The 24,277-nt window shown below is 52.0% G+C and overlaps 1 protein-coding gene across 1 annotated transcript in view; it reads right to left on the bottom strand.

Annotated features, from left to right (window-relative positions):
• Nucleotides 1-24,277, bottom strand: part of robo2 (roundabout, axon guidance receptor, homolog 2 (Drosophila)) — a 79,876-nt gene that overhangs the window by 5,877 nt on the left and 49,722 nt on the right. Inside the window, exons 21-28 of the mRNA XM_056610423.1 lie at nt 23,100-23,142; nt 17,357-17,484; nt 15,600-15,872; nt 14,489-14,614; nt 9,411-9,573; nt 7,758-8,021; nt 6,087-6,316; nt 652-834 (exon numbers count right to left, since the gene is read on the bottom strand). Of these exons, the coding sequence (XP_056466398.1) occupies nt 652-834; nt 6,087-6,316; nt 7,758-8,021; nt 9,411-9,573; nt 14,489-14,614; nt 15,600-15,872; nt 17,357-17,484; nt 23,100-23,142 (1,410 nt within the window). The remainder of the gene's footprint in view (nt 1-651; nt 835-6,086; nt 6,317-7,757; nt 8,022-9,410; nt 9,574-14,488; nt 14,615-15,599; nt 15,873-17,356; nt 17,485-23,099; nt 23,143-24,277) is intronic.

Raw genomic sequence — 24,277 nt, 5'->3', positions numbered from 1 at the left:
GCAAAAGCAAAAGAGCATATAGACCGAAAAAGGACAGTGCAATTCATAAGTAAACCCACAAAACACCATTCAGGAAAAATTAAGGTGAAAGCCTCAAAGGCATCAAAAGCTGCATACAGTGTAAAAAGCCTGAGAGACAGATCCTAGGTTGAGTCTTGTCTTAGCCAAAGCACTGCTCCTTTAACACCACAGAAAGCCAGAGATTGCAGAGCAGTTGAGAGATGCAGCGGAGAGCTGAGAACCAGGAGGAAGGGAGCGAAGCCTAAGAACCCTCAGACAAGAACCTCCAGTCCGTCCCCTCGGACTGGACGCAACCCGGAGCACGGGCATGCAGCGAGCGAGAACACAACCGCCCTGCTGAGCAGAAGAAGTGCCATCAGCCATGAAGACCAGAAGAAGTAGAAAAAGAGAGCGACAGAGAAGGAGCGATCAGAGCAGAGCGGCAGAGGTCTTCATCCACCATGGAAGCAGAAGCTCTACCACGGTCTGGGTGAGGGTTGGGGTTTGCACTGCGCTCAGGGCGAGAGAAGGGGGCCCACAGCCAAAAGGCAAGCAGGAGAAGAGGTGGAGGAGTGAGCAGCCATCAGAGGAGCAGAGAGCGAGGTCTTCATCCTCCATGGGGGAGAGGGTCCTAGGTTTTGGGCCTCGCACCTCTCTTGCTCAGGCTGGTCCCCTCCAGCTGGTAGCCGGCCTTGTCGGCGGCCGCCACCAGGGCCTGGGCGAAGCTGCACTGGGTGAAGATGGAGCCGTCCGAGGAGCTGCCGTAGCTGGACCTGTGGCTGGAGAAGTTACGCTCGTCCTCCGACGCTGAGCCCCAGCCGTTCACCATGGACCCTGGGGAACAGCCACAGCCGTCAGGGCCCGGCTGGGTGGGAGGGTGTGTGTGCGTGTGTGTGTGTCCCGGTCTTAGGTAGGTAGGTGTGCACGGATATTATGCACCATTGTGTTTGGTTGAGAGTTTGGTTGTGTGTGTTTGCATGTGTGTGTATTTGTGTGATCGAGTGTGTGTGTGTCTGTGTGCATGGATATTATATACCATTGTGTTAAAAGAGTTTGGTTGAGTGTGTGTTGGCATGTGTGTTTTTGTGTGATCGAGTGTGTATGTGTATGTGTGTGTGTGTATGTGTGTGTGTGTGTGTGTGCAGGTGTGCAAATAGATGTACGTGTGTGAGGGTATTATGCACCTATACGTCAAACGTTATTCGGAACCATGTCATGTTCAAAGCTGCCGGATAGAATGAGACACAAAGAGGACAAATTCAAAGAATGAGGTCTGAAGAAGATATGCTGGTGCTGAACATCTGCTCTGCAGCTCTCTGCATTGTGTCTTGTGTCTTGTAATCCTTTAATGGTGAGAATGATTAAGTCAAAGGGGCCCAGACATTAATGGTTTTCTCCTCATGTCCCTCCAGGGCTCTGCTCTTCCTTCAGGTTTAGACCCAATGTTCCCCGTTTTTTTCACAAAGTTTTCTGCTCTGTTCTGGCATGCCCTCTTTCATCTGCTGCACACGTGCACTTCATACATGCATGCAGGTGTATGTGTGCACACAGGCGCACACGCCCCAATGCACACACGCACGCAGGCACACACACACACACACACACACACACACACACACACACACACACACACACACACACACACACACACACACACACACACACACACACACACACGCACACACACAGAGCCTGCAGAGTTCGCTGCTCTTTTGATGAGGAAGAATGAACACACCTGTGCGGCGTGAGCTAGCAACAGAGTAGCCTCGGGTGACTCAGACAAAGCAGCTAGCTAACACTGAGCACTGGATCAAACACCAGGTGGTACACCCACACACACCCAACCGTGCCCCTCTCTCGTCCCCTGCCACGGACCGAACCCCGAGAACACCCGCTCTAAGCAGGGTACGCCGAATAAGACGGGGGGGGGGGGGAAATATTCATTAGAATGCAAGAACCAGCGTGGGCTCGCAAGGATTGGGGCGCAACAGAAATACCCCCGTGTTCAGCTGGGGATTTTAAGGCGCAGTCGAAATACTGAATTGTTTGGGTCTAATTTTCACAGCGTAACAGAATAACAGGGTAGTGGAGAAGTGGAATCAAGACATTGCTCTGCCTGTTTTTCATTTAACGTATTTGTCTGGTTTTGTCGTTCTACTACGATTCCTGTGATTGCTTTCCAGACCCGTGGCAGCAGATATTCCTTCTGGTGCCGTACGTTTATGTACAGCATGCTTTCATCGGGAAGGCTGTATGCGTTTGGTAGCAGTTCCCATTCCAAAGGCTCAAACAAGCGGTTTAAACACATCAATGTATCCGCATGCCAATAAAAATACGTTAACACATTGGCAGGCGACGCCGAACACGGACGACTTATGCGGCAGATTTCTGAAGGAATGGCTTGGCTGACTATGTCAAAGAGTGACTTTGTTTTTCTATGCTTAAAAGGGATGTGCGCGATAAAGACTCTCATGAATATTAAACACACACACACAAAAATATACCACACATAAGGAACAACGGAAATGTATCAAGGTATTGTAGAAGTATGGGGGATAATAGCTTAACGATAACATAGCGCAGGGACACATGAATGGCAGGCCAAACCCTTGGGCGAGACTCCAAAAGGGGATGAAAGAGATATTCAACTTCAATAAATTCAAATGAAACCAAATTGCATGTGAAATAAAAGAGTGAGGTCTTTTCGGCTACTCCTTCTGATGCAAATCGAAAAAACGACCGGCTAGTTCTGAAGAACAGCTCAAAATATCAGTCTATAATCTCGGGCGATCAAGGTGAATCCAAAATGACAACTCCCCATCTGCCCTTACTGCCGCTCAACACAACAACGCGGTGACTCAACGTTTTGCGAAAGAACGCCCAAAGAGGGTTCGGTTCAGCTTCCAAACAGTTAGCCTTTTGATAACTCCTCAACTGTCTCTATTGAATCCGAATCCCCCCTGGATTATTGGATATTATACTGACTGAGCAGGGAATACTCCGTTGCCATGGCGCTAACCAAAAGCCTCCTCTTCACAGTAACCACCTTCAGCCCTGGTGAACTTCAGCCAAGCTGTGTTACTTTGAAACTCTTCGTCTCTCACAAGAGTCTTTCCCCTGGGGGACACCAGTGGAGACAGTAGAGACAGCGGCGCCCCCGGGTCCAATCCGCCCACAGAGAACGGAGTAGATAATGAAGTAAAGGCGGCGCCAGCCAAAGCAGCCAGGAGGTTTCCAGCTCCTCCGGTTCAGTCGGGGACCACGGCCTCAGTACATCACATCACAGGACCACCGTTTGAGTTGCGCCGACCGCCATTTTCTAATCGCTAGGACCGCCCGGAAACTTTTTTCACTTCCAATTCTCAGGAATCCAAATTCCAGCGAACTGAGCGCACAAAATCAAGACCGTGAGCTTATTCGAACAGGTATCTCGCCGTGTTTCCTCTATAGTATCAAAGTAAGCGTTGTGCCTGTGCAGCGCGGCCTGAGTCTTATCCCTGAGTCTTGATCCTGAGCAACGGGCCAAGCCATGTCGTCTAAAGGAAGAACTCGCTCGCCCACACCTCGCCTCGCCCCACGCACTAATAGAGCGAGGCCAATAAACGGGAGGCTGCCGTAAAAAAAACCCACACGCCGGGTCCCTCCTGCCGTTAAAACGTGATTTACGCCGCGCGGAGCGCACTCATCTGCATGTCATTAAGCGGGGGAATCATTCTCCCTGACGAGTGGGCGTCTCTCCACCGGCCCCGCCGCCGAGATACGTGACCCCCACTCCCCGCAAAGCCTGGCTACGTTTTTATGGCCGGGTAATAGCCCTGAACAGCCTTTTGCTCTTAGCTAACTGTGGACATAACAGTCAGCTCTGACGGGAACATCTAGGCTGCGGGCTATACCGACACTCTCCCCCCCCTGGCATCTCCAGAAGACTAAAGCGTGGATAATACCTCGGGTCTCACTAGGACTTTGTGGCGGAGGCAAGACACGGTGCGTCTCTGAAAAAACCCAGCGGATCAGGAGGATTCAGACGTGTCTGCTGGGGAGCGTCTTTAATCATCTCCCAGCGTGGAGTGAGCCGTCGGGGGGCCTCCCAGCACACGACGGGCTGGCTGACGAATGGCCCCCAGAGGCACGGATCGCTCGCCGGGGGGAAATGTTTGATTTACCGGCCCTCGGTGAAACATTAACAAAACAGACCTATTTCCATGTTATTAAAACAATGAAAAATGTATCAAGTGGCGCTTGGCAGGGGATTACACTACATGCCACTACGCCCACCTCCCCCCCCTTCTCCTCTTCCTCCTTCTCCTCCTCCTCCTCCTAACCTCCGCCCCTTTCTCCACCTCCTCCTAACCCCCTCCTTTCCTCCTCCTCCTCTCGGCGAACATTGGTAAAATGGCGGCCGCCATAAATCTCCCAACACTTCTCCCAACTCCTCCGATTCCTCCTCTTCCCCCCTCGCCCCTAACCCCGGTGCTGAGGGCCGCGTCTTGCTCTGTCGAGCGATGGCCAGCGAGGGGCGGAGTCAGATAGGGAGACATAGCGCTGTGTTCAGAGTAATACAGTGCAGGGAGCGATGGGGCAGATTACTGCCCCCTGGTCGCTGCTTTATATATTCCTCCAAATATATCAGCCAGAGCCGAGGGTGTCACCGCCAGCTCCCAGCCCCACAGCAGGCTGCACCCCGGGGGGGGAGGGAGGGAGGGGGAGCAGACACCACCACCGCCACCACGGGCCAGCCGACAGGCCTGTCAGACGCTCTGCCCCTCTTCTTTTAATTCCCTTTCCCTTCCCTCCCCTTTTCTCCTCAGCTGTAGCCTATCTCTGGTCCACTCCCGTCGTCTGGCTGTCTTCTCTCTCTCTCTCTCTCTCTCTGCTCTCTCTCTTTTCCTCGTCTCGTATCGCTTGGAAAGGAAAAAAGTATTTTCAGACATCGACCGCCTCCGTCTGTCCGAGACGGAAATACCTACAGTATCAGCGATTGGTGGGAGCGCGGTGTAACGGGACACGAGCGTTTATTGTCACTGCTTCACCCACCGAAACGCGCGGTTCTTAGCCTTCTGCTAGCAGTTCCAACGCTTCCTCTCCTAGACTGGTGGTTCTCAGTGACCGGCCGTGGAGGGCACTGCTGTGGTGTTATAAGGCAGCCATCACCGGCTTCGGTCGGGGGACATCAGGGGCCTGACCGAAGCCGTCTACCATTCTAGTCATGTCTGTGGCGTGTCCCCTCCGACAGACGGCGGTAAAAAGCTTCCGGTGAGTTGTAAAAATGGAAATCCTGCCCCCAGACCGGAATGGAATATGCTGTACGTGAAATGGATTTGAAAATGTCCTCGGGGAGAGATAGGAGCGTCGCCGGTTCCTCGGCAGGGTGTTTCAACTCACATCACAGTCCCTCTCCCTCGCCCTGCCTCTCCGTGCTCCTAATTCTCCTCCACCCTCACGCTTCTGCTTAAAATTCATGGGACTTTCTTATCTCTTTTCCTGGAGGAAGAATTGTAAATCCCCCCCCCCCCGCCCCCCAGGTCTGCAACCAAAATGCTTAGAAGTCTCGATTGGGGCGTATTTAGGAGGCATGTTCACCCACATTAGCACACCAATTATCGAATTAGCACAAGACAGGCCTCCAAGAGAACATGTCCTGGGCGGCCGTGTGTTTGGTGCGAAGCCTTTGAACAGTTTTTTTGCCTTTTTATCGTGTGCAGGGCTTAACAATGGAGGCAAAGACTGTTCCCATTTTCAACAGAAACTAAACAGACGGAGGTACGTTGGTTGGAGGAGTATGGGGTGGATCCGAAAAATACAATTAAGACGGAAAATTCGTTCAGTTCTTGTGGCACCTGTGGTAGCAGAGGGCTAAAGCATCTCTGCTACCAGTAAAAGTGATGCTTTAGCCCAATCTGCACATAAATAATAAAATAAGACATTTTAAATTCACTTTAAGTTGCTTTGCATGAAACCATCTTCTAAAGGACTAAATAGTCAACTGAAAATATATTTAAATCAGGGTTGGAGGGGTATTTAAATCAGGGTTGGGGGATGTGACCAGGGCCGGAGTCACGTCCTTAGCGTTGTACTTGGGGCCTCACCTGTGACGGAGCTGTCCAGGTTGTCCATGCTGGAGCCCGGCGTGTGTTCGATGCCACGGTGATGCCTGACCCCGTAGCCCTCGTCCTCCTCCTCTTCCTCCTCCTCCTCCTCTTCCTCCTCGTCATCGTCAGCCAGGTCCGTCTCCAGGTCCGACACCAGGGTGCTGGAGACGTAGCCCACCGGGGGGGCCGGGGCCTGGGGGGGCGGCAGAGAGCCCCCCTGCATGTGCCTGCCGAGAAATTCAAAGATGGAAAATACGTTACTTTTTTTTGTTATTTTTCTCGGCAGGGTTGAGCTGGCAGCGGCGAGACGTCGTCGACCGGTGCGGTGAAATATGCCGAGAGGCAGAAACCCGAAAAAAAAGATGACATCTCGACGAGACGGCATTTGAAAAAAAAAAAAAAAAAACCTTTATATGAAACTGTCAGGCAGATTTTAGAGCGCCCGTCCGCATTCAGCCCTCTGAATACATTCGGAGCGCTCCGACGCATTTCCACCCGCGCCTGCCGCTCGCCTGCTAACACATAATGACCCGCTAATTGCAGCTGTACGCCGCAGACACAAAAGGCGCGCCTCCAAGGCCTGTCGACGCGCGCCGATCCCTCACCCGCCCGCGGGTCTCCACGCCGCTGTCAGCCGAGGGGCCGGCTCCGGGACGTCGCACGCGTTTGTTGTTGTTTTTTTTGTCGTTTTTTGTGACACGGCGGTGGTCTGCGGCGAGACTTCCTCTCGTAATTACTGGCGGGTCCCCCCCCGCCCCCCCCCCCCCCCCCCCCCTCTACCCCGATGTCGAAGACGCTTCTTTAGAACCAACGTAGTCATTACCGAGAACCGTGACATCTCCCGTACCTCTCTCTCCCCCCCCCCTCTCTGCAGCCCCCGCACTGTTACGAATGAACGCCCCTCGCTCATTCCTTCCCTCTGTCTGTGCGAACAGGCTGAAGCACGGCCCTGAATCTGACTTGCATGAGAAGGAGCGGGACAATACGGGGGGAGGGGGGGGGGGGCTGTGTAACAACGTCGGCGGCCTGGGGAGCGAGCGCTGTCGCTCCAAGGCAGGGAGGGGTGCAGGGGAGTAAACAGAAGCAGTAAACTAAGTGGTTGCACGGGCCTATTAAAATGAAATGATTAATGGGCACATCTGCAGCGCACAACGCCTCAATGCACAGGTGTCATGTGTGAGAATACCAAAGGGGAATGGATGAATTGTTGGGAGAGAGAGAGGAGTATAATAAACCGTAGCGACTGCAGCCTATATAAATAGCATACGGTGGAAACTGCATCTGTACGGGGGTCTATGTTGGTACTCGCACTGTAATGATCACGACCACCGATTCTGTTACTTCTGTCAGAAAGTGACTATGAGGAGCACCGGTCAAACACACTAGAACTGCAATTACTTGCACGACATTCTTTACCGTTCAAAACTTTTAACTATTCCAGGAAAACAGTCAATAAAGGATCTATAGTCCGATGCTACATGTCATTCTCTTTCTCTCTCTCAAACCACCTTTCTGTCTCTCTCCTCGTTCCATAACGGCACAAACTCCGTAAACAACATACACGTCAAGCATCATAACCACATTATGATGTCGAGGTTGCAGTTGGATACAAAGCCACCATCCGACCCCCCCGACCCAGCGTCCGAGCACGTTCAGAGGGGGACTCACCACGCCTGCTTGGCCATGTCCATCTGGTAGGCCCGGGTCAGCTCGTCCAGGTGGGCCTGCAGCATGGGCTGCATCTCCTCGCGGGGCGAGGGCGTGAGCGTGGCCGTGGACTGCTGGCCGAAGGACACGGCCGCCGGCGACGAGGCCACGCCCCGCACCGGAGGGGTGGGCACCCGTTCCTCCTCCTCCTCCAGCTCGTCCTCCATGCCCTGGTGGAGGTAGGTCTGCACCGGCATGGTGGGACCCCAGCCGTCGCTCTCGTACCTGGGGGGGGCGGCGGCGGGGGAGGACACAGGGTCAGTGTGGGACGAGGACGATAGCGTGGTTGGAAATGGACGCGTGTCTTCGAATGGAAGGAGTCAGGGAGGTCGCCCAAGACAAACCGGTGTTTTACATTATTCAGCGTGTCGAATCAATTTATAATGCATCACGTCGGAGTACAAGTGTGGATCTAGAGCAGGAGACTAAAGGCCAGGGCTAACATCGATGTCTGCGACAGTAGGGCGGACAGAGACGAGAGGCGGGGAAACACAAAGGGAGAAGACTGGAATACACGGCCGAAGAATCTCTCGGAGACACGGCGGACACGTTGCGACCTTGATAACTTTCAGCAGAGGGGATCCATGGAGGGAATAACGGAGCCGACGGAGCCGCCGTAGCCTGCACTGGCTGTGCTTATACATGCTGAAATAATACTGGCCATAAAAAATATTCATTAAGGAAATTTGTCAGTGCACACTCCATAGGACATAACTGTTTTAATCTGCCGCCATTAAGCGTGGCCGTAGATTTACTGTGCACGGGTCTCTTCATTTACCAGAGAGCCTATTAAAAAGGATGAGACTCCTGTATTGGATGTAGACACTAGAGGACAGCGCATCTACATACACACTCTCTCTGTCTATGCTGAACCAAATACACTGTAGGCTTTGGCTTTGTGTAAACTTGAAGTTCATAATGTGTGGGAAAGAAGTAAAATCCCACACCTCGACTTTACCTCGACTGTGTCTCTCCTAGCTTATGGAGATTGTCTTTCATGTGTGGAAATCAGTAAATGGTTTAAACTGAACCATTTGTGGTGGTTCCACATCAGGGTTTTTTCTCCCTCCTAGACGAGATCAAGGGATTGTGCGATTATCCGCAGGTTTGATGCTTTGGTTAAGGAAATGTTTTATACTCTCATATCTTTCCAACATATGTGTTGTAAAACAAAATGGATGTACTTTTGTATTGTATTAAAGAGAACGGTGCTGATACTGTTTAATGTATATTAATGCGCATAAATATCCCTGAAGGCAAGCATCTATCACTCCATTTTTCTTCAATCGGAATATGGAAGTAAATCCCATTTGTCCTTTCAACCAGTGGGCCACTTGACCAGTATAATTGTTTTCATATTCTCATGCCTAACACTGGTCTAAGAGAGGTGTATGCGTGCGTATGTATGTGTTTGCATACGTGTGTGTACGTGTGCGCGTGTGCGTGCGTGTGCGTGCGCAGGAGCAGCTGCTTGTGAGGAGAACAACATGTGCAACAATGAACATGTTTTCCAATCTCCCAGCTCCTTCAGGTTTACCCTGAAGGACGTCTGAGCGAGCCAGTCTCTGGAGCTGTCTCCAGCCGCGTGTTGGGGCGTGCGTGCTGCCGGCTCACCCTCCCCCGTCGTGGTGGTCGTTGGGGTAGTGGTCCATCTCCGTGCCCGGCAAAGGGTGGACGGGGGGCGGGGGCAGGGGGACGTTGGCCCAGTTGGAGCCGTTGGCTTTGGTGGGTTTGGAACCCGGCTTGGTTTTCTTCTTCTTGCCTCCTCCTTTCCCGCCTTCGGAGGAGAAACGACCAGACGAGGGTTTAATAAACCAAAAAATGAAATTCAAAAAGGACATAAAACACGCGTTGAGAATAAATCAATTGGTGCGCAGAGTGAGTGTGCCGTGTGTGTGTGTGCGTGTGTGTGTGAGTGCGCATGCACGCACTGTTTTCAATCTGGGAGAAACAAATGGGAATTCTAAACAACGCCGATTCATCACACACACACACACACACACGCTCGCAGAGTAAAGCAGTGAACATAAATTTAAACTGCATTTGAGCAAAACCCTGTTTAGAAATTCTGTACACACGATTTCAAACAACGCACACATGAAAAAACACACACGTGTACACAAAACTTGAATGGCCTCTGCCTTTCTTGTCGGCACGTCGGCGAGCAGTCTGAAGGCTACCCGATTAAAGCCTCTTCCTATTGATTGACAAGGCTGAGCAGCCTGAGATCTCCATAGAAACTGGATACACCGCCTTTATGTGTAAGGGTGTAAGGACTCGGAGGGGTGGAGGGATGGAATCAGACCTTTGTGCTCCACCCATCCCTCAGTGAGTGCACCCCACCCCTTCCCCTTTCACGCAAGGCTTCGGGGTTCCACAATGAAATATCTCAGTCCGACGCGGCGGTCATAATAAACCCGGACCCCTAATGGAATTCACTGAGGGTCTATTACCAACGTCGTTTCCGTTATTACACCACAGAACCCTCCAGCGCCATCCATTCCCACCACTGCTCCGTGTGCCCTCCAACACCGGCTTCTCCTCACTGTGCCACATTACATCTCTATAAATCTGCCAGCCGATGTGACCCGGTCAATACAGGGGGGTTTATATACGAGTCTGCGTGTGGGTGAAGCCCGTTCTTTTTTCTTCATGCGTTTTGACTTGAATTCACAGAAGCATATAAGAGTGTATGTGGTGATTCCCTGGAAATAAATCCAAATACCAGTCATTACGTTGAGATGAGAAGGTGTAACTTTCAATGGAAATGTGATTGCGAACCACAGCTTAACTGCTACGGTTGGCCGGTCGCTAGGCGACCAAGTGTTAAGTTAAGTAATGGCAGTGTTAAGTATGAAGGAAAAGCATCTCACCATCATCATAAAGAAGAAAAGCACATCACTGCAGCAAGGTGTGCGGCAAAGAATTATAGCTGCTTCCCCTTCCCGTTTCATATTAGCATTCGCTTTTGTATAACTCATTTTCAGCTGACTCCGTGTTTACATCTTTGCGATTTATTTTCTGCCATTGATGTGTGTAAAGAAATAAGGACGGGCTGCCTGCAGGTGTCTGATTATAATATATTTCAAATGCATGAAATCGTCCACATAATTATAAGTAAAAAGGCGAACACAAGAAACGCTATGCTTCCCGTGTAAATGTCGGTGACCATGTTATTTCCCGCAACCTATGTCTCGGCGTACGTTAGCGTACGCTGAGGTAATGCGCGTCGGAAAATTTGCATCTGTGAATCCCTTCGTGGCGAGCCACACGGCCCTGCTCTGCCAAGCAACACCTCACATCTATATCCAGAAGATTCCCACAGCCGCCGTCACCGAAAAAAAGATCTCTTTGTCTGTCATCTGTTGGTTAGCCTGCCACTGCCAGAGGCCTGTAATCAACCCAGTCTCCCAGAGCAGCGGAAAAAGAAAAGCTGATCCCAGGGAAAGGAAGCGTGCATGTGGTGTGTGTGTGTCACACGGTGTCATCTGGTGAACCCTGTCCAGCCTGCCCCGGCTGGAGATGAACTACCGTGTCGGAGTGAGCAGGGTGAAGGGCTGATGCATGCTGGGAATGTTCTGCCGTAGCCACGCCTTGGTGACGCTACAGAGAGACTCAATGAATCGTTGAATCATAACTCTCGGAACATAAAAAAGATGGATTCCTTCTCAGATAGGATTCAACCTATTTATCCCTGACAGGAAATGTGAAACAGACAATAATAACTAAGTCTTTTTCTTTATTAAAATCTACACACATTATAGTAGAGTTGTAGAATTGTGAACGCAGAATGTTAAGGCAAACACTACTACAGCTTTGTATACAAGTATCGCTTTCCCCTAAAACACCAGCGTCAGCTCGGTCCAGAACAGGAGACCCATCTCAACCGGCGGGACGGCCGCTTAGGGATCCACCGAGGGCCGAGGAAGTGTGAGGGGGCGCGGGGCGGAAGAGAGACTTGTCAGGCCAAGATTGATAAAGAATAGGAGTAATAAGGGGAAAATGTGCGGGCCCGCTGGCGGCAGGAGGCTCCACTGTGTAAGTCTAGTGTGAAGGTAATTGGGTTTCCTAATCGCACCTCGGGGCGCCGCTCGACTTTTACCAATAAAAGGCGTGCTGACGTGACTGTTTAATCACAACTGCCCCCCCCCCTCCAACCCCACCACCTCGGCCTCCACCGCTACACAACTCCGGCCATCAATATTGTAAATGAGCCTCTTCAGGGAAACGCACGAATGGAGCTGAACGTCTTCCCTCGCCCCCCTCCAGATATGGAGAATTCAGAGGAAATCAGGACAAAGAAAAGCAGCAGACAGTGGGGGCTGGCAGCTGGACAGGCCATACACATCTTCCGCCGCCCACAAAACTGGGGCTCCGCTCTGAGAGGAGCTAATACTAAATGCGGAGCCCGGAGTTTGGGTTATTTATATTTCAGGTCGGGACACTCCCAGACTTTAACTGCAGGGCTGCTTTGTTTTCCTTGGGTTTCGCCGACGTTCACGGATGAAAGGCAGCGATCGGGGAGGGAGAGCGAAGGAGAAGAGGGCCGGCAGCCAATCAGAAGCGGGGCCAAGTGGACTGAACGGCAGTAGCAATCGGTGTCCAGATCACTGACCAGTGGTGTTCCCTTGAGCTCGCTTTTTTAAAATAAAGGAGGAGATAGTAAATCACTGGATTGGATAACGCAAATTACAATTGTGGAAGAGGCTGCGGCTGCGGGTTTACAGGAACTACACCGTCTCGGTTTCCTGCTGGACCTCAACCATAGCTCCGACCTAACCGTACCTCAGAGCATAGGGGAGGCCAGCCTCGCAGCAACACCACGAGAACGCCCCCATAGCGAACATGCAGATTACCACCTCTCTGGCGCCCTCTCTCTCGCCCTCTCTCTCGCCCTCTCTCTCGCCCTCTCTCACTGCCATTCTGAGATCGCTTTAACAAACAGCACCACAAATCCCCCAGTGGAAATCATGGCTGCCTTGAAAGAAGCTATTTCTGCTTCGGTTTTATCAACCTCTCCCTCTCTCTTTCAGACCTGACAGTCATTATTTCTTCCCTATCCTCGGAGGCAGAAGAACCACCGTCGGAGCACCAACTTTCTACTTCAAACGCTTCACTTTTAGATGAAGCGCAAATTACAGCTCAGCTGGTGCAAAGTCTCTGTTACTGGAAGCTGTCCTGAATAAAGGGGAATAATTTGCACGGTTGAACACCGAGATATGGAGAAGAAGACGACGAGGAAGAAGAAGAGAAGGAGGACGAAAATCTATGCATTGCAGAATATGACTACAAGACATCTAAAGAATAGAGCGTTTGAAGCGTTCATTCATTATTATTAGCATCCACCCATATATTTATTAATGCAGTCTCTTTCTAGTCCACGCTCCTGTTGTGTGCCTGCGCTCGCGTCTTCAAATGAGGTGCGGATCCAAACGTTAACCTACAGGTGGGTAGTGCGGGGCAATGGCCTAATCATCCGAAATCCTCCCACCCAAGTGAAATAATAAGGGGGGCCGATCCATCCGATTTGACTCCGCACTTTGGTTTTGCGAAAACTTCAGCGGGCCTCGCTGCGGACGAAGGAAGTCTGCCGTTAATGATGTGTATGTCTTGGGCTGACCTCTGTCAAGCGCCTTCATTAACCTGTGAGGAGGCCCCACAGTCCAGGCCTGTCACAGAGCACCCAGCAGGCTGCGTACCGGGCTCAGGGAGGAGCGAGGGCCCCGTTAAGGGCCCCGAGCATGTAACATGATTACAGGGGACAGCGGAGGAGGGTGGTGCGGGCGGTGGTGGAGATCTGCCTCCGTGTCCTACGAATGACATTGTAATTCTCCGAACACGGCTTTGAGTGTGGCTGGCCGCCATTAGTGGGAGAGGGGGGAAGAAGAAAAGGGGGAGGTATTTTTCACCCCTTTATCCAGCCAAGCGTCTATGATGGCTGATGTGTTAGTGGCGACGGCTGGGCCTCGCTCTCCCTCTCTCCACTTCTCTCCATTTCCTTCTCGTTCTGCGTCTCTCCTTCTCCCTCTCTATCTGTCCTTCTCTCTCGCTCCTGCCCTCTCCCTCTTTGTCTCTCTCTCCCTTTCTCTCTATTTCCCTCTCTCTCTTTCTCTGTCTTGCTCTCTCTCTTTCGCTCTCCTTCTGTCTCCCTCTTGACTCTCTCTCTGTCTCTCTCTTTCTCTCTCCTTCTGTCACTCTCTCTCTCTCTGTCTCTCTCTGCTCTGTTAAGCAGCAGAGAACCACAAGGCCGGTCCAGACCCTCCAGCCCTGGCCGGGACCCAGTATCAGAGTCTGTGTTTATATCTTCAACAGACCACGCAAAACAAATAGACTTTTCCTTTGTTGCACACAGATTGTAGCTCCATTATCTAATTGTAACCTATCATGGCTTAACATCTTAACACACACACACACACACATACACACAAACACATCAAGATTGGCAAAAACAGCATAATTGGCTAAATTCCTGCTGTTCCACAATATATAATTAATCCGGACCCAAAGCATTTTGAGATTGAGGTGAGCAAAAGCATATTATTGGTGGGGGTGGACTTAAACATTGACAGGATGAGTGGCTTGCACATGCAATTAAGGGATCAATCAAGCCATTAAGACATCAGTGATGAAGCCAAGCGGTGTCGCCACGGAGATGACCCCAGTTTTTATCCACGCCGCGTCAGAAGACCCACCTGAGAGGCTGCCACTTCGCTCTGAGCTGTTGTGAGAGCTGGTGGTGCTGAAATCTTGTGATTGGTTGTGTGGTATTCTATTTGACAATCCATCTGCCAATCGGTAGTCGGGCATGAAAAGGAGTGCTATAGTGGAGGGTTAAAGGGAGAGGGGAGGGGGGCAAAAACATGACAGTGGCGTCAGGTGACCGGCAGTAAGCATAAGCACATGCAGACATGCAGTTAGAGCAACGGACATGCAGCAGGTTTTTTCTGCGATCAAATATACTTTTAGGTTTACTTAGATATATATCCATTGATCTTATTTTTTGGACTAGCGATATCGTCCAAAGTAGACGAAATAAAACAGATTACATTATTCAAAGAGCAAAGTGTCTTTAATCTTTTAAAAGGCAAAGAACTGAATTAATTGCTTTACTTAGTCAGAGATATAATCATATTTAATGGCATATAATCCAACTGCTTAAAACAAGGCAAGTCTGATTTAGAGAAGCAGTTTCAAAGAATTCTTGCTTTGGACTGGCTCTGTTAAAATGAATTAATCTGTTTTGGTCTGTAGCAAGATGAGATCATAAAAATAGATATTATATAAACCGAGGCAGACCCAGACTATAATACTATATCTTTTCATGGGGTTAAAAAAACATCCATCTTCAAATCCAGCCTCATTAAATGGGATTATTTCCTTTATTCAGCAGAGGCCCAGAGGTATTCCGAGTTTAGCTGAGGGAGAACTACGTTGGAAGCCAACACGAACGCTGCTTCCCCTCAAGGTAAGAGCGGATAGAGCAGCATAAAATGCGTTAATAAAGGCTGCATTTGCTGTTTATACGTGTCTTTTTCAGCCCTGCAAGGTAACCAACATAGCGTTCACTTGGGGGTTAAAATAACGATAAACACCGCTGTGTACCAGCAGACGTACGTACATCAAAGTACCCCCAGAAACCCACCGTCGCGTTCGTGGTTGTGAAGGAGTAGTTTTCCAGAGGACGGAAAATCCCATATTACAAGTCTCTACGGTTCAACAAATCAAACAGGAGACACATGCATCCACCTCTCCGGTATCCAACCCATCCATTCATGTTCCCCTCTGCACCGCCGGGGGACTTACTGTTGTTGCAGGAGTTCTTGTCGGGCAGCGAGTAGCCCAGGTTGGCCATCTCCTGCTTGGCCTGGAGCGAGGCCTTCCACTGGGCCTCGGGCAGCTCCACCGCCAGCTCGTGGATGCTGCTGGAGTGGAGGATCTGGGTGGTGGCGTAGGGCGTGGCCTGGGACGCCTGGCCGGGGCTGTTGTAGTTGGCCTTGGTGGTGAAGTCGATGCTGCTGTAGATGGCTCCGTCCGAAAGCATGGTGCCCGATTTGTCGCTCTGGCCGTTGGGGAGGTCTGAGGAGTCAGGAGGAGGGGGAGGGAGAGGTGTGAGGGCCAAAGACTACTGAGCGTGTGTTTTGGTTCTTACTTATAGCATGGGCCGAGCGAATAATATATACTGTGTTGTTTGAACAGAGCAGAGCGTTGTGTATATATGCAACGGGGCTGTGTTTGTCATTCGTCAACCATCATTTGCTAGGTCTATTTCAGACGCGCGCTTTCAAAACTATTGTTTCATGTCTGTACCAACAGGGCCGTGTGCTTGGGGCTGAAGAATAGATGGTGTGTAAGAAGTACAAAGAAGATAAGAATAAAGAATAAAAGTGCAGTGGTTTTAATGTTGGATGGACTTGCTCCACAATAACATGCGTATGAATTCACCAACTCCTCACTCAATTGGGGTTTGGATAAAAGTGTCTTCTAAATGAGTGACCAGGGAACAGAGGGAGATCCGAGACATCAACACACATGGTCGGGTCTCAGGATAGAATAAGAGCCCAAAAAACCTAATTAGCAGCTCTGCATCCGGCCAGGATGACCCAGAGGTCACGGATGTGCGACTCCCACGAGGGATTCTCCAGAGAATAACAGTCTGCGACACACGCAGCTTCCAGGTCAGCTCATCCCTGAACACTTAACATTTCCATCCCACTGCTAAAGAAAAATCCATCCCGTTTTATTCATGCGTTTCAAACCCTTCTCTCTCTTTCATTTTTTCTCTCTCTCTCCCTCTCCTTTCCATCCTCATCTCCATGCACGTGAGGCAATAACACCGCCACTCTGCGCGTGTGTGTGCATGTGTGTGTGTGTGTGCGCGTTTGTGTGTATGTGTGTACAGGAAGGAAGCGGCGGCTCCGGGCCTGCCGTGCGCGGCGGTGTGGTTTGCATGCCCAGCCAAGGGGAGATGATGTACAGCCGTGGAGGAAGCGTCCGCATCTGCGCCAGTCAAGCTGCGCCTGTCCTTCACGACTGGCTGACCAGGACCATCTTTTACTCTCTCTACACACACACCCCACATCCATGGCCCTCCCCCCCAGCCCCACCCAACCCCATGTTCAACCCCCCCCCCCCCCCCCCCCCCCCCCCCCCCCCGCCCCCCTATTTGATACTAGCCCCGCCCACCCCCTATGCACACCACTGTCCCTCCCTTCTGCCTCCATTCCATCCCAGCCCCGCCCACCACCTATTAAACCCACCACTGCCTCTTCCCTCTCCTCTTCTTCAGTGTGTGACAAGACACCATGCCCACCCATTACTCAGCCCCGAAGACATACGGGTGGGGGTTGGTGGGGGGGGATGGGGGTAACCGTCGGTAACGCTCGACTCGTCCTCTCACGCCGTAGACAAATGTATATTCAAACACGCGTACACGGGTACACAAATCACAAGGCATGTCACAGGAACATGCACAAAACGCCGTTGTACAAAAGAGGGGAAAGGAAGATCCCGGTTCTGGTTCCCGATCCGGAAAACATGGATGGCCCTCGGCGGTCACTCACCTCCCCGGCCGAAGTTGCTGAGGTCGTTGGGCCCCCCGGAGCCGCTGTTGACGGGCAGGCTGGTGGCGGGCCAGGAGTCGGCCAGCCAGGGGTACCCTGGGTCGCTGGCGTTGAGCAGTCCCGGGCGGCTGGGGGGGGAGGGAGGGGGCAGAACATTGACCATGAAAGGGAGCCATGGAATAAACATTGCGTCATACAGTCGTTAGCTTCATCTGTCTTTAATCGCTGTTGTGGTCCCACTTTTTACATCTATTTTATTTCTGAAACTATCTTTTGTGTTGTAATGTCTGCCACGTTGGGATTTGGTTCAGTTTCGTCATGTTTGTACACCGCATCCTCGTACCTAAAGGAACCCGGTGTTTGAAGGCCGCTGAACACCACAACAAAACAGAACTACGGATCTCCCACAGATCGGACTGTTTTCGTCAACTTTTCTTGGCCACCACAGCACCACCCCAGTTTCCCTTCGGGGGATTCATTAAGTGTTATCTGATCTGATGGGATAGAGCTGTCACTTCACCTTCACTAGAGGCGAGGCGAACAAACGCATCAACGGCAATCAACTGCGTTCCGACGTAAGGAGCTCTAATCGAAACATCTGTTTGGATGCTACCACCTCGTCTGCGGCGCACGCAAGGGTATATGTTTGTGAGTCTGTTGCTGGGGGTGGGGGGGTGAGGGAGAAGAATAGAAAAAGACTTGGCAATGCGTGACCGATAACAAACGCGATGACATAGGACGAATATACTGTATGGAAACACTTTCCTTCCTGCGACTAAAAAACTAAAGTCTTGGCTTTCCTTACGGGCAAACAGCTTGTCTCCTCTCTCCCCCCCTGCTGTGTTTTTGTCATATTGTGTTGGGAAAGTACGTGAGGCAGAGCCACGGATGCCTCCGGTTGTGTACTCTGCACACACACACACAGACAGACTCCCTAACACCCCCCTCCTCACACACACACACACACACACACACACACACACACACACACACACACACACACACACACACACACACACACACACACACACACACACACACACACACAATCGCACACTCCCACACAGCTCCTCATTTAGCGGTACCCGGTGCACTGGCGCTGTGCTTTCCCATCCACCGCGTGCGGCGGCGTCCAGACGGTCTAAATCTTATTTGATTGGACGTCAGAGGACCTCGCCGCCCTTCTCCGTCCTGATCCCTGCAGCCACTTGTGGGACGGCAGGGCTCCATTTAACAGGTGTTGTGCTCCTCCTCCGTCGGGGGCGTGGGTGGGTGGGGGCACGACCATAGAGGAGTGGAAGGAGGGACGGGGTAGGGAGGATGTGTGTGTGTGTGTGTGGGGGGGGGGGCAGCCATAAAAAGCGTCCATTAAGACTTTAACCTGTCATGGGTGACTGCAGGGAGACCATTAGGGCCACTTTACTGTACAATCACGTCTAAAGGCTCGTTACCATGGGCGCCACAGATGGGCCATGGATGAGAACCGGAGAGACGGGGGCTAGCCTCCTTTGTCTGGGGGGAAGCTGGCACGATAGCCGGCTCCCTGCCTGAGGAGAGGCCAAGGAGCAGTCTTCGCAACAAGGGGGGGGGGGGGGGGGGGGGGGGGGGGGGGGGGGGGGGGTCGTTTGCTGACCGCGGTGAAAGCCGTATGTGGAAAAGTTAAATGGCTGTGTTTGTTGTTTTACTCGGGGCCGGGGAAGAGAGGAGGAGTTCAGGGCCACGTTTCGAGGAGTAAGAGGAGTCTATTGAGGAGTGTCTGCTGTTGTCTACCGCAGTAGGGGTGTCCACTAGTGTGTTTACCATCTAACCCCGTACCGCAAAGGACAACAGGGCTGCTACGGGGATGCTGACAAACAGGACACAGGTAAACCAACAGGATGGCCCAGCCCGCTGTCTCTCACACACACACACACACACACACACACACACACACACACACACACACACACACACACACACACACACACACACACACACACACACACACACACACACACACACACAGACACCACATCACTTAGCATCCTGGGTCAGTCCTGGAGGATATTCCTCTTCCTGGGTGTCTGCCTAGGTGTCTCGCGGGTGGTGGTGGTGGTGGTGGTGGGGGGGAAGGGGGGGACGAGGAAGGGCTGAGCCCCCAGGACATGGGGCCAGGTAATGGGTGCTCTGCAGTCAGCCTCTCCCTGAGCCACAGGTTCTAATGAGCAGAGCTGCTACAGCGAGGGGGTTGTGATGTGTGTGTGTGTGGGGGGGGGGATGGGGCTGGAGGTGTTGGTGGGGGGGGGTTGGGGGTCCAAATGAACTGCCGCCCTGACAAGCTAAGAGCCCTCACCGAGGGTTGCTGAATGCCAAAACAGGCCCTCGGGGGAAGGCGAGTCGTTCAAATTGATGGCTCGGCATCAGACACATGCACTTTTATAGGGTAATACATCTCTCCCCTCCACCTCTCCCTCTACCGCCGCTGCTGCCTGCCACGTTCCTCCACCCATTATTCTCTTCCTTCCCCAAGCTCATCTCTCCACAAACCTGATCCCCCCGCCCAATTCCCCAAACCCACCCATCTCCTCCTCGTCGTCCTCCACACTCCTCCTGTTCCTTCCTCCCTCCCTCCTTCCCTCCCTCCCGCCCTCCCTGCCCCTCTCGTACGCCTGGCATCTGTCACACTGCGGTTTCCAGCCGCTTGACAAAGAAGGAGGAAAATAATGGAGGGAAGAGGGGGTGTGGGTCCCTCTTGTTGACTGAAGCTCTGGCTGCAGCCCTGGAAGTATGCTGTCTACAGCGGGAGGAGACGGCTGTCTCTCTCCCCCCCTCACTCTCTTTCTCTCTCCCCATCCCCGTCTCTCTCTCTCTCCCTTTCCACATCCCTCTCTCTCTCTCGTTCCCCCTCTCCCTCTCTCTCTCCCCCTCTCCCTCTCTCTCTCTCTCCCCATCCCCCTCGCTCTCTCTCTCTTTCCCCCTCTCTCTCTCTCGTTCCCCCTCTCCCTCTCTCTCTCCCCCTAACCCTCTCTCTCTCCCCATCTCCCTCTCTCTCTCTCTCTCTCTCCCCCTCTCCCTCTCTCTCTCTCCCTCGCCCCCTCTCTCTCTCTCGTTCCCCCTCTCCCTCTCTCTCTCCCCCTCTCCCTCTCTCTCTCTTTCTCTCCCCCTCTCCCTCTCTCTCTCCCTCGCCCCCTCTCTCTCTCCCTCGCCCCCTCTCTCTCTCCCACGCTCGCTCCCTCCATCATGGGAGCGGGGGGCATCAGGGGGGGAGGTTCTGACACCCTGAATGGCCGGGCCGTCCTTGTGTTCATCACACCAGGGGTTGTTATCGTAGGAGGATAATTACAGGGAGGACCGGCGTCGCTCGGAAGACGCGTGGGGCACCAGGTCCGCGTGGACATTGGGGTCGTACGTCTAATGAAACGTCCACACCATCCACACCCCCACCCAGACCCTCCCCCTCCCCTCCCTCCCGCCCCATCCTCGCCTCCCACCAGTGTGTAATTCTTGTCCGGGCTCGGGATGGATGGCAACCTTGGCAAATAAAATCTGATTCGGAGCAATTTACTGTCAGTTGTGCGAGCATCTTGCGGTGATAGATAGCGGATCTGAAATACAGTCGGAGGCGGTACGACGCCAACGGCTGACCATAAACAACCAACACCAGCAGACGGTGGGGGGGGGTACTGGGGGTACTGGGGGGGGGGGGGGGTACTGGGGGGGGATATCAATGAAAAGCCACTGAATAAATCAATGCATTTATTTGTAATCCCCTAACCTGCTATTGGTCGGTACCGGCAGTTTGTAAAAACGCAAACACACAACACCCGGTAGTTACGGAGATCCCCATTTTGGATTTTTACATGCAACATGCCGCCACGCAGAACGCTACATCCAGCACAGGGGTCTCCATGGCAACAGCCCTGTCGGAGGCCATTCGCGCCGCAGTCAGCAAACACATTCCTTCACCGCGGAGCCACGAGGCTTCTGCCTAAAATATTGATCCCTCCTTTTGAGCGAGTTCCAACACCTCCCTATTGGTAGACCCCAACTGACGAACCCCCGCTTCAGCGTCTTTCATCAATTTCAATTGAGCCCCCAAAGTCAAGGTGCCCAGGTCCCCCAATCTGTGGCCTATTCATCTTCCACGAATCATTTATCCCGTGATCGATTATGTGTAATTGTTCAGTCGGAGCAATTTGGCGAGGGCCAATGAGGAGCCGGGAACAGCCGCGGCTTCATTTGCTATTGTCTAATTAATGCACTAAACATCCAACATAACGAATGAACACATTCTGCTGTGATGTGTTTGCTCGCTCGCTTTCTGTCACCGGCGCACAGATGGGCAAGCGGGAAAACATCTGGGCCCGGGTGACAACAGAGTAACTGACTAAAGAAATATATTTTTAATGGTTCGATGAAGAAAACCAACAAAATAAATAAATTAAATAAACACCATAGTGTTTTAGTATTATTTTTTTTTCGCCTGTTATTCAAATGGATCGCTCATTTGTTTTTTGCAGTTTTTTCCTTTCACCTGCTGCTGACTTAAGATACGTAAGTAGAGCTATGCTACGACTGCGGTAAATCGCAGGCACTTGTGTGCAACATTTGACTAAAGACACCACTGCTACAACACTACCACTGTTGATGAGTGGCTATCTTGTTCCCTAGTGAAAACAATACCGGGCAGAAAAAAAAAGAAATCCCCACAAACAAAACTTAAGGCTAACCTGATACCTTCCTATATTGATCAAAAAACAGCTTTTCATCAGCAAATCTCAGGAGACACAGATAGCCATAATTAGCCGTAGCGTGTGTTTATTTCCGTTGGAGAACTGGAGGCTTTGCCTTTGTCAGGTGAGTTAAGCAGGTGACAGGAAGGCAGGCGTCCCTGGGTTCCCCCCCCCGCCCCCCAGGGACGGCCCGGAGAGTCCCCAGTAACTGGTGTTATTGAGATGTGGCCCCTCTCCCCCTTCACATTAATACACATGGTAAGAAGGAATGGGGCGGGGGGGGTGGTAGGGGGGGGGGGGGGGGGGACACCGGGGGTAGCGCTACACTCCCCTCCCCTGGGTAATTATTTTTACATTATTACATGTGCTCAGATCCTAGCTGCCTACACCGGATGACAAGAACATTTATCACTCTGGAAGGTGGTGTAGGGGGGCTGGTGTGGTTGGGGGTGCTGGGACACCCAATAGCACGCGGCCGGGGAGAAGATAAATGACAAAATGAAAGCCCTCACTGCTTAAATTGTTTCTGTTAATTCTCTTTGGGAAGATTTATGGGTTCATTTATCGATGCGTGGCCAAAGATGTGCGGCAGAAGTCTGTTGGTGTTGGCGCACAGGTTTGCACGGAAATTGCACAAGCGGATATTGGTAAACAATCAATCCGTCAGATGTCTACCGGCGTGAGAGACTGACGCTGGGTTGTCTGCCAGATGCAGGCTTGATCAATGTGTCGGTGGTGGTTCACGATGTGTGAATCTTGGCTGGCATTACATCAGAAGAACAGCGAACAAGAATAACAATACGGCACGTGATATTTGTCGAATATATCCATGGATATAGTCTTGGAATATCTTGGAATATTAATAGTTGTTTTATAGTGTTGGACCAGCAGACCAAAGGTTCCTGGTTCAAACTCCAATATCCAACCCTGACGCCCTCAAACAACTCAATGCTTTTGGTAAAAGTGTGGGCTAAACGACTACACATAAACATGAACGCTTTGCGGCGTTAAACAGTAACAGCGATCCTCACCTTCCGTTGCTCATGAGACCTCCGTCAACTCTCTGGAATGTCACTGTGGTCGGGGAGGTAAGAGAGGGGAGAGAGGGAGAGAGGGGGGGGGGGGAGAGAAGAAGAAGAAGAAAAACAGAAAAAGGACAGAAACATTACATTTCAGTTTTTTCCCCCCCTCCTCGCATCCTCCCCACAGAACTCCAGAACGGAAACACATGCTTGTATCCACAGCGAGGAACACGACGACCACAACAGGCCGTCACCGTAGCCCGCCGGTTTGCCCTTGTCCCGGCCCGTCCTTCCTAGGGCTCGTCTGTGGCGGTGGCGTATGCCTGATGGATGCACTAACAGAGGGAGATGTCCGTCCCCCCCCTCCCTGACGGAGAGGCAGCGTCCGGGACCCCGCAGATTGCTTTACTCTGCATACGCTCGCCGGCTCCTCGTATCAAGGACAACCGCCGCCGCGGAAAAACTCATTTCATCTTTATTTTTTCCTCTCTCTCTGGTGAGTTATTATCAGATTTGTGATTAAATCTCGGCCTAAAAATGATTAGAGAAGGCACAGGTCTCATTAATCAGGCTGAACCCTACCACCACCACCACCACCACCACCAGCAGCAGCAGCAACATCACATCACCCCACCCCCCGTTCTGCAGGCATGACAGCTGAGTTACTGATCCCTCTAGAAGGCACGGGACACCCCCGCACCCTGCACCCCTAGAAGCCGTAGCCCCTAGAAGGTGGTTTGGGGGTGGGGGGGGGGGGGGTACCATTCCATTACAGTGATCTATAGATAATAAGGCTTGCACTTTGTCAACACATAGTAAAGCCTATGGCTCAGCCACACAGGGACGCCTGCCAGCCATCCATTCAGGCTCTGTTCAACAAGCGCCGCGACAGGCCGACATCACAGAGTGCTGAGCAGGTGAGAGGGAGACACTTCAAGGGTTGACAGGAAATACAAAACAATTATCAGAGTTGGGGGAATAACCTTATGCTAAAGAGATGGAGGGGTAGGAGAGGGAGGGAGGGGGAGAGAGAGAGAGAGAGAGAGAGAGAGAGAGAGAGAGAGAGAGAGAGAGAGAGAGAGAGAGAGAGAGAGAGAGAGAGCATGGTTGATGTGTGATGAGATGAGGAAGGAGAGAAGAGCATTCATCCCCTCGTGTCTCAGTCAGGCTGGTTCTGAGACAGGCCC

Source organism: Gadus chalcogrammus, chromosome 16 (assembly GCF_026213295.1).
Source record: "Gadus chalcogrammus isolate NIFS_2021 chromosome 16, NIFS_Gcha_1.0, whole genome shotgun sequence".
NCBI classification, from domain to species: Eukaryota; Metazoa; Chordata; class Actinopteri; order Gadiformes; family Gadidae; genus Gadus; species Gadus chalcogrammus.
The sequence above is the reverse complement of the archived record's forward strand: the minus strand, read 5'-3'. Positions and strand labels throughout refer to the sequence as shown.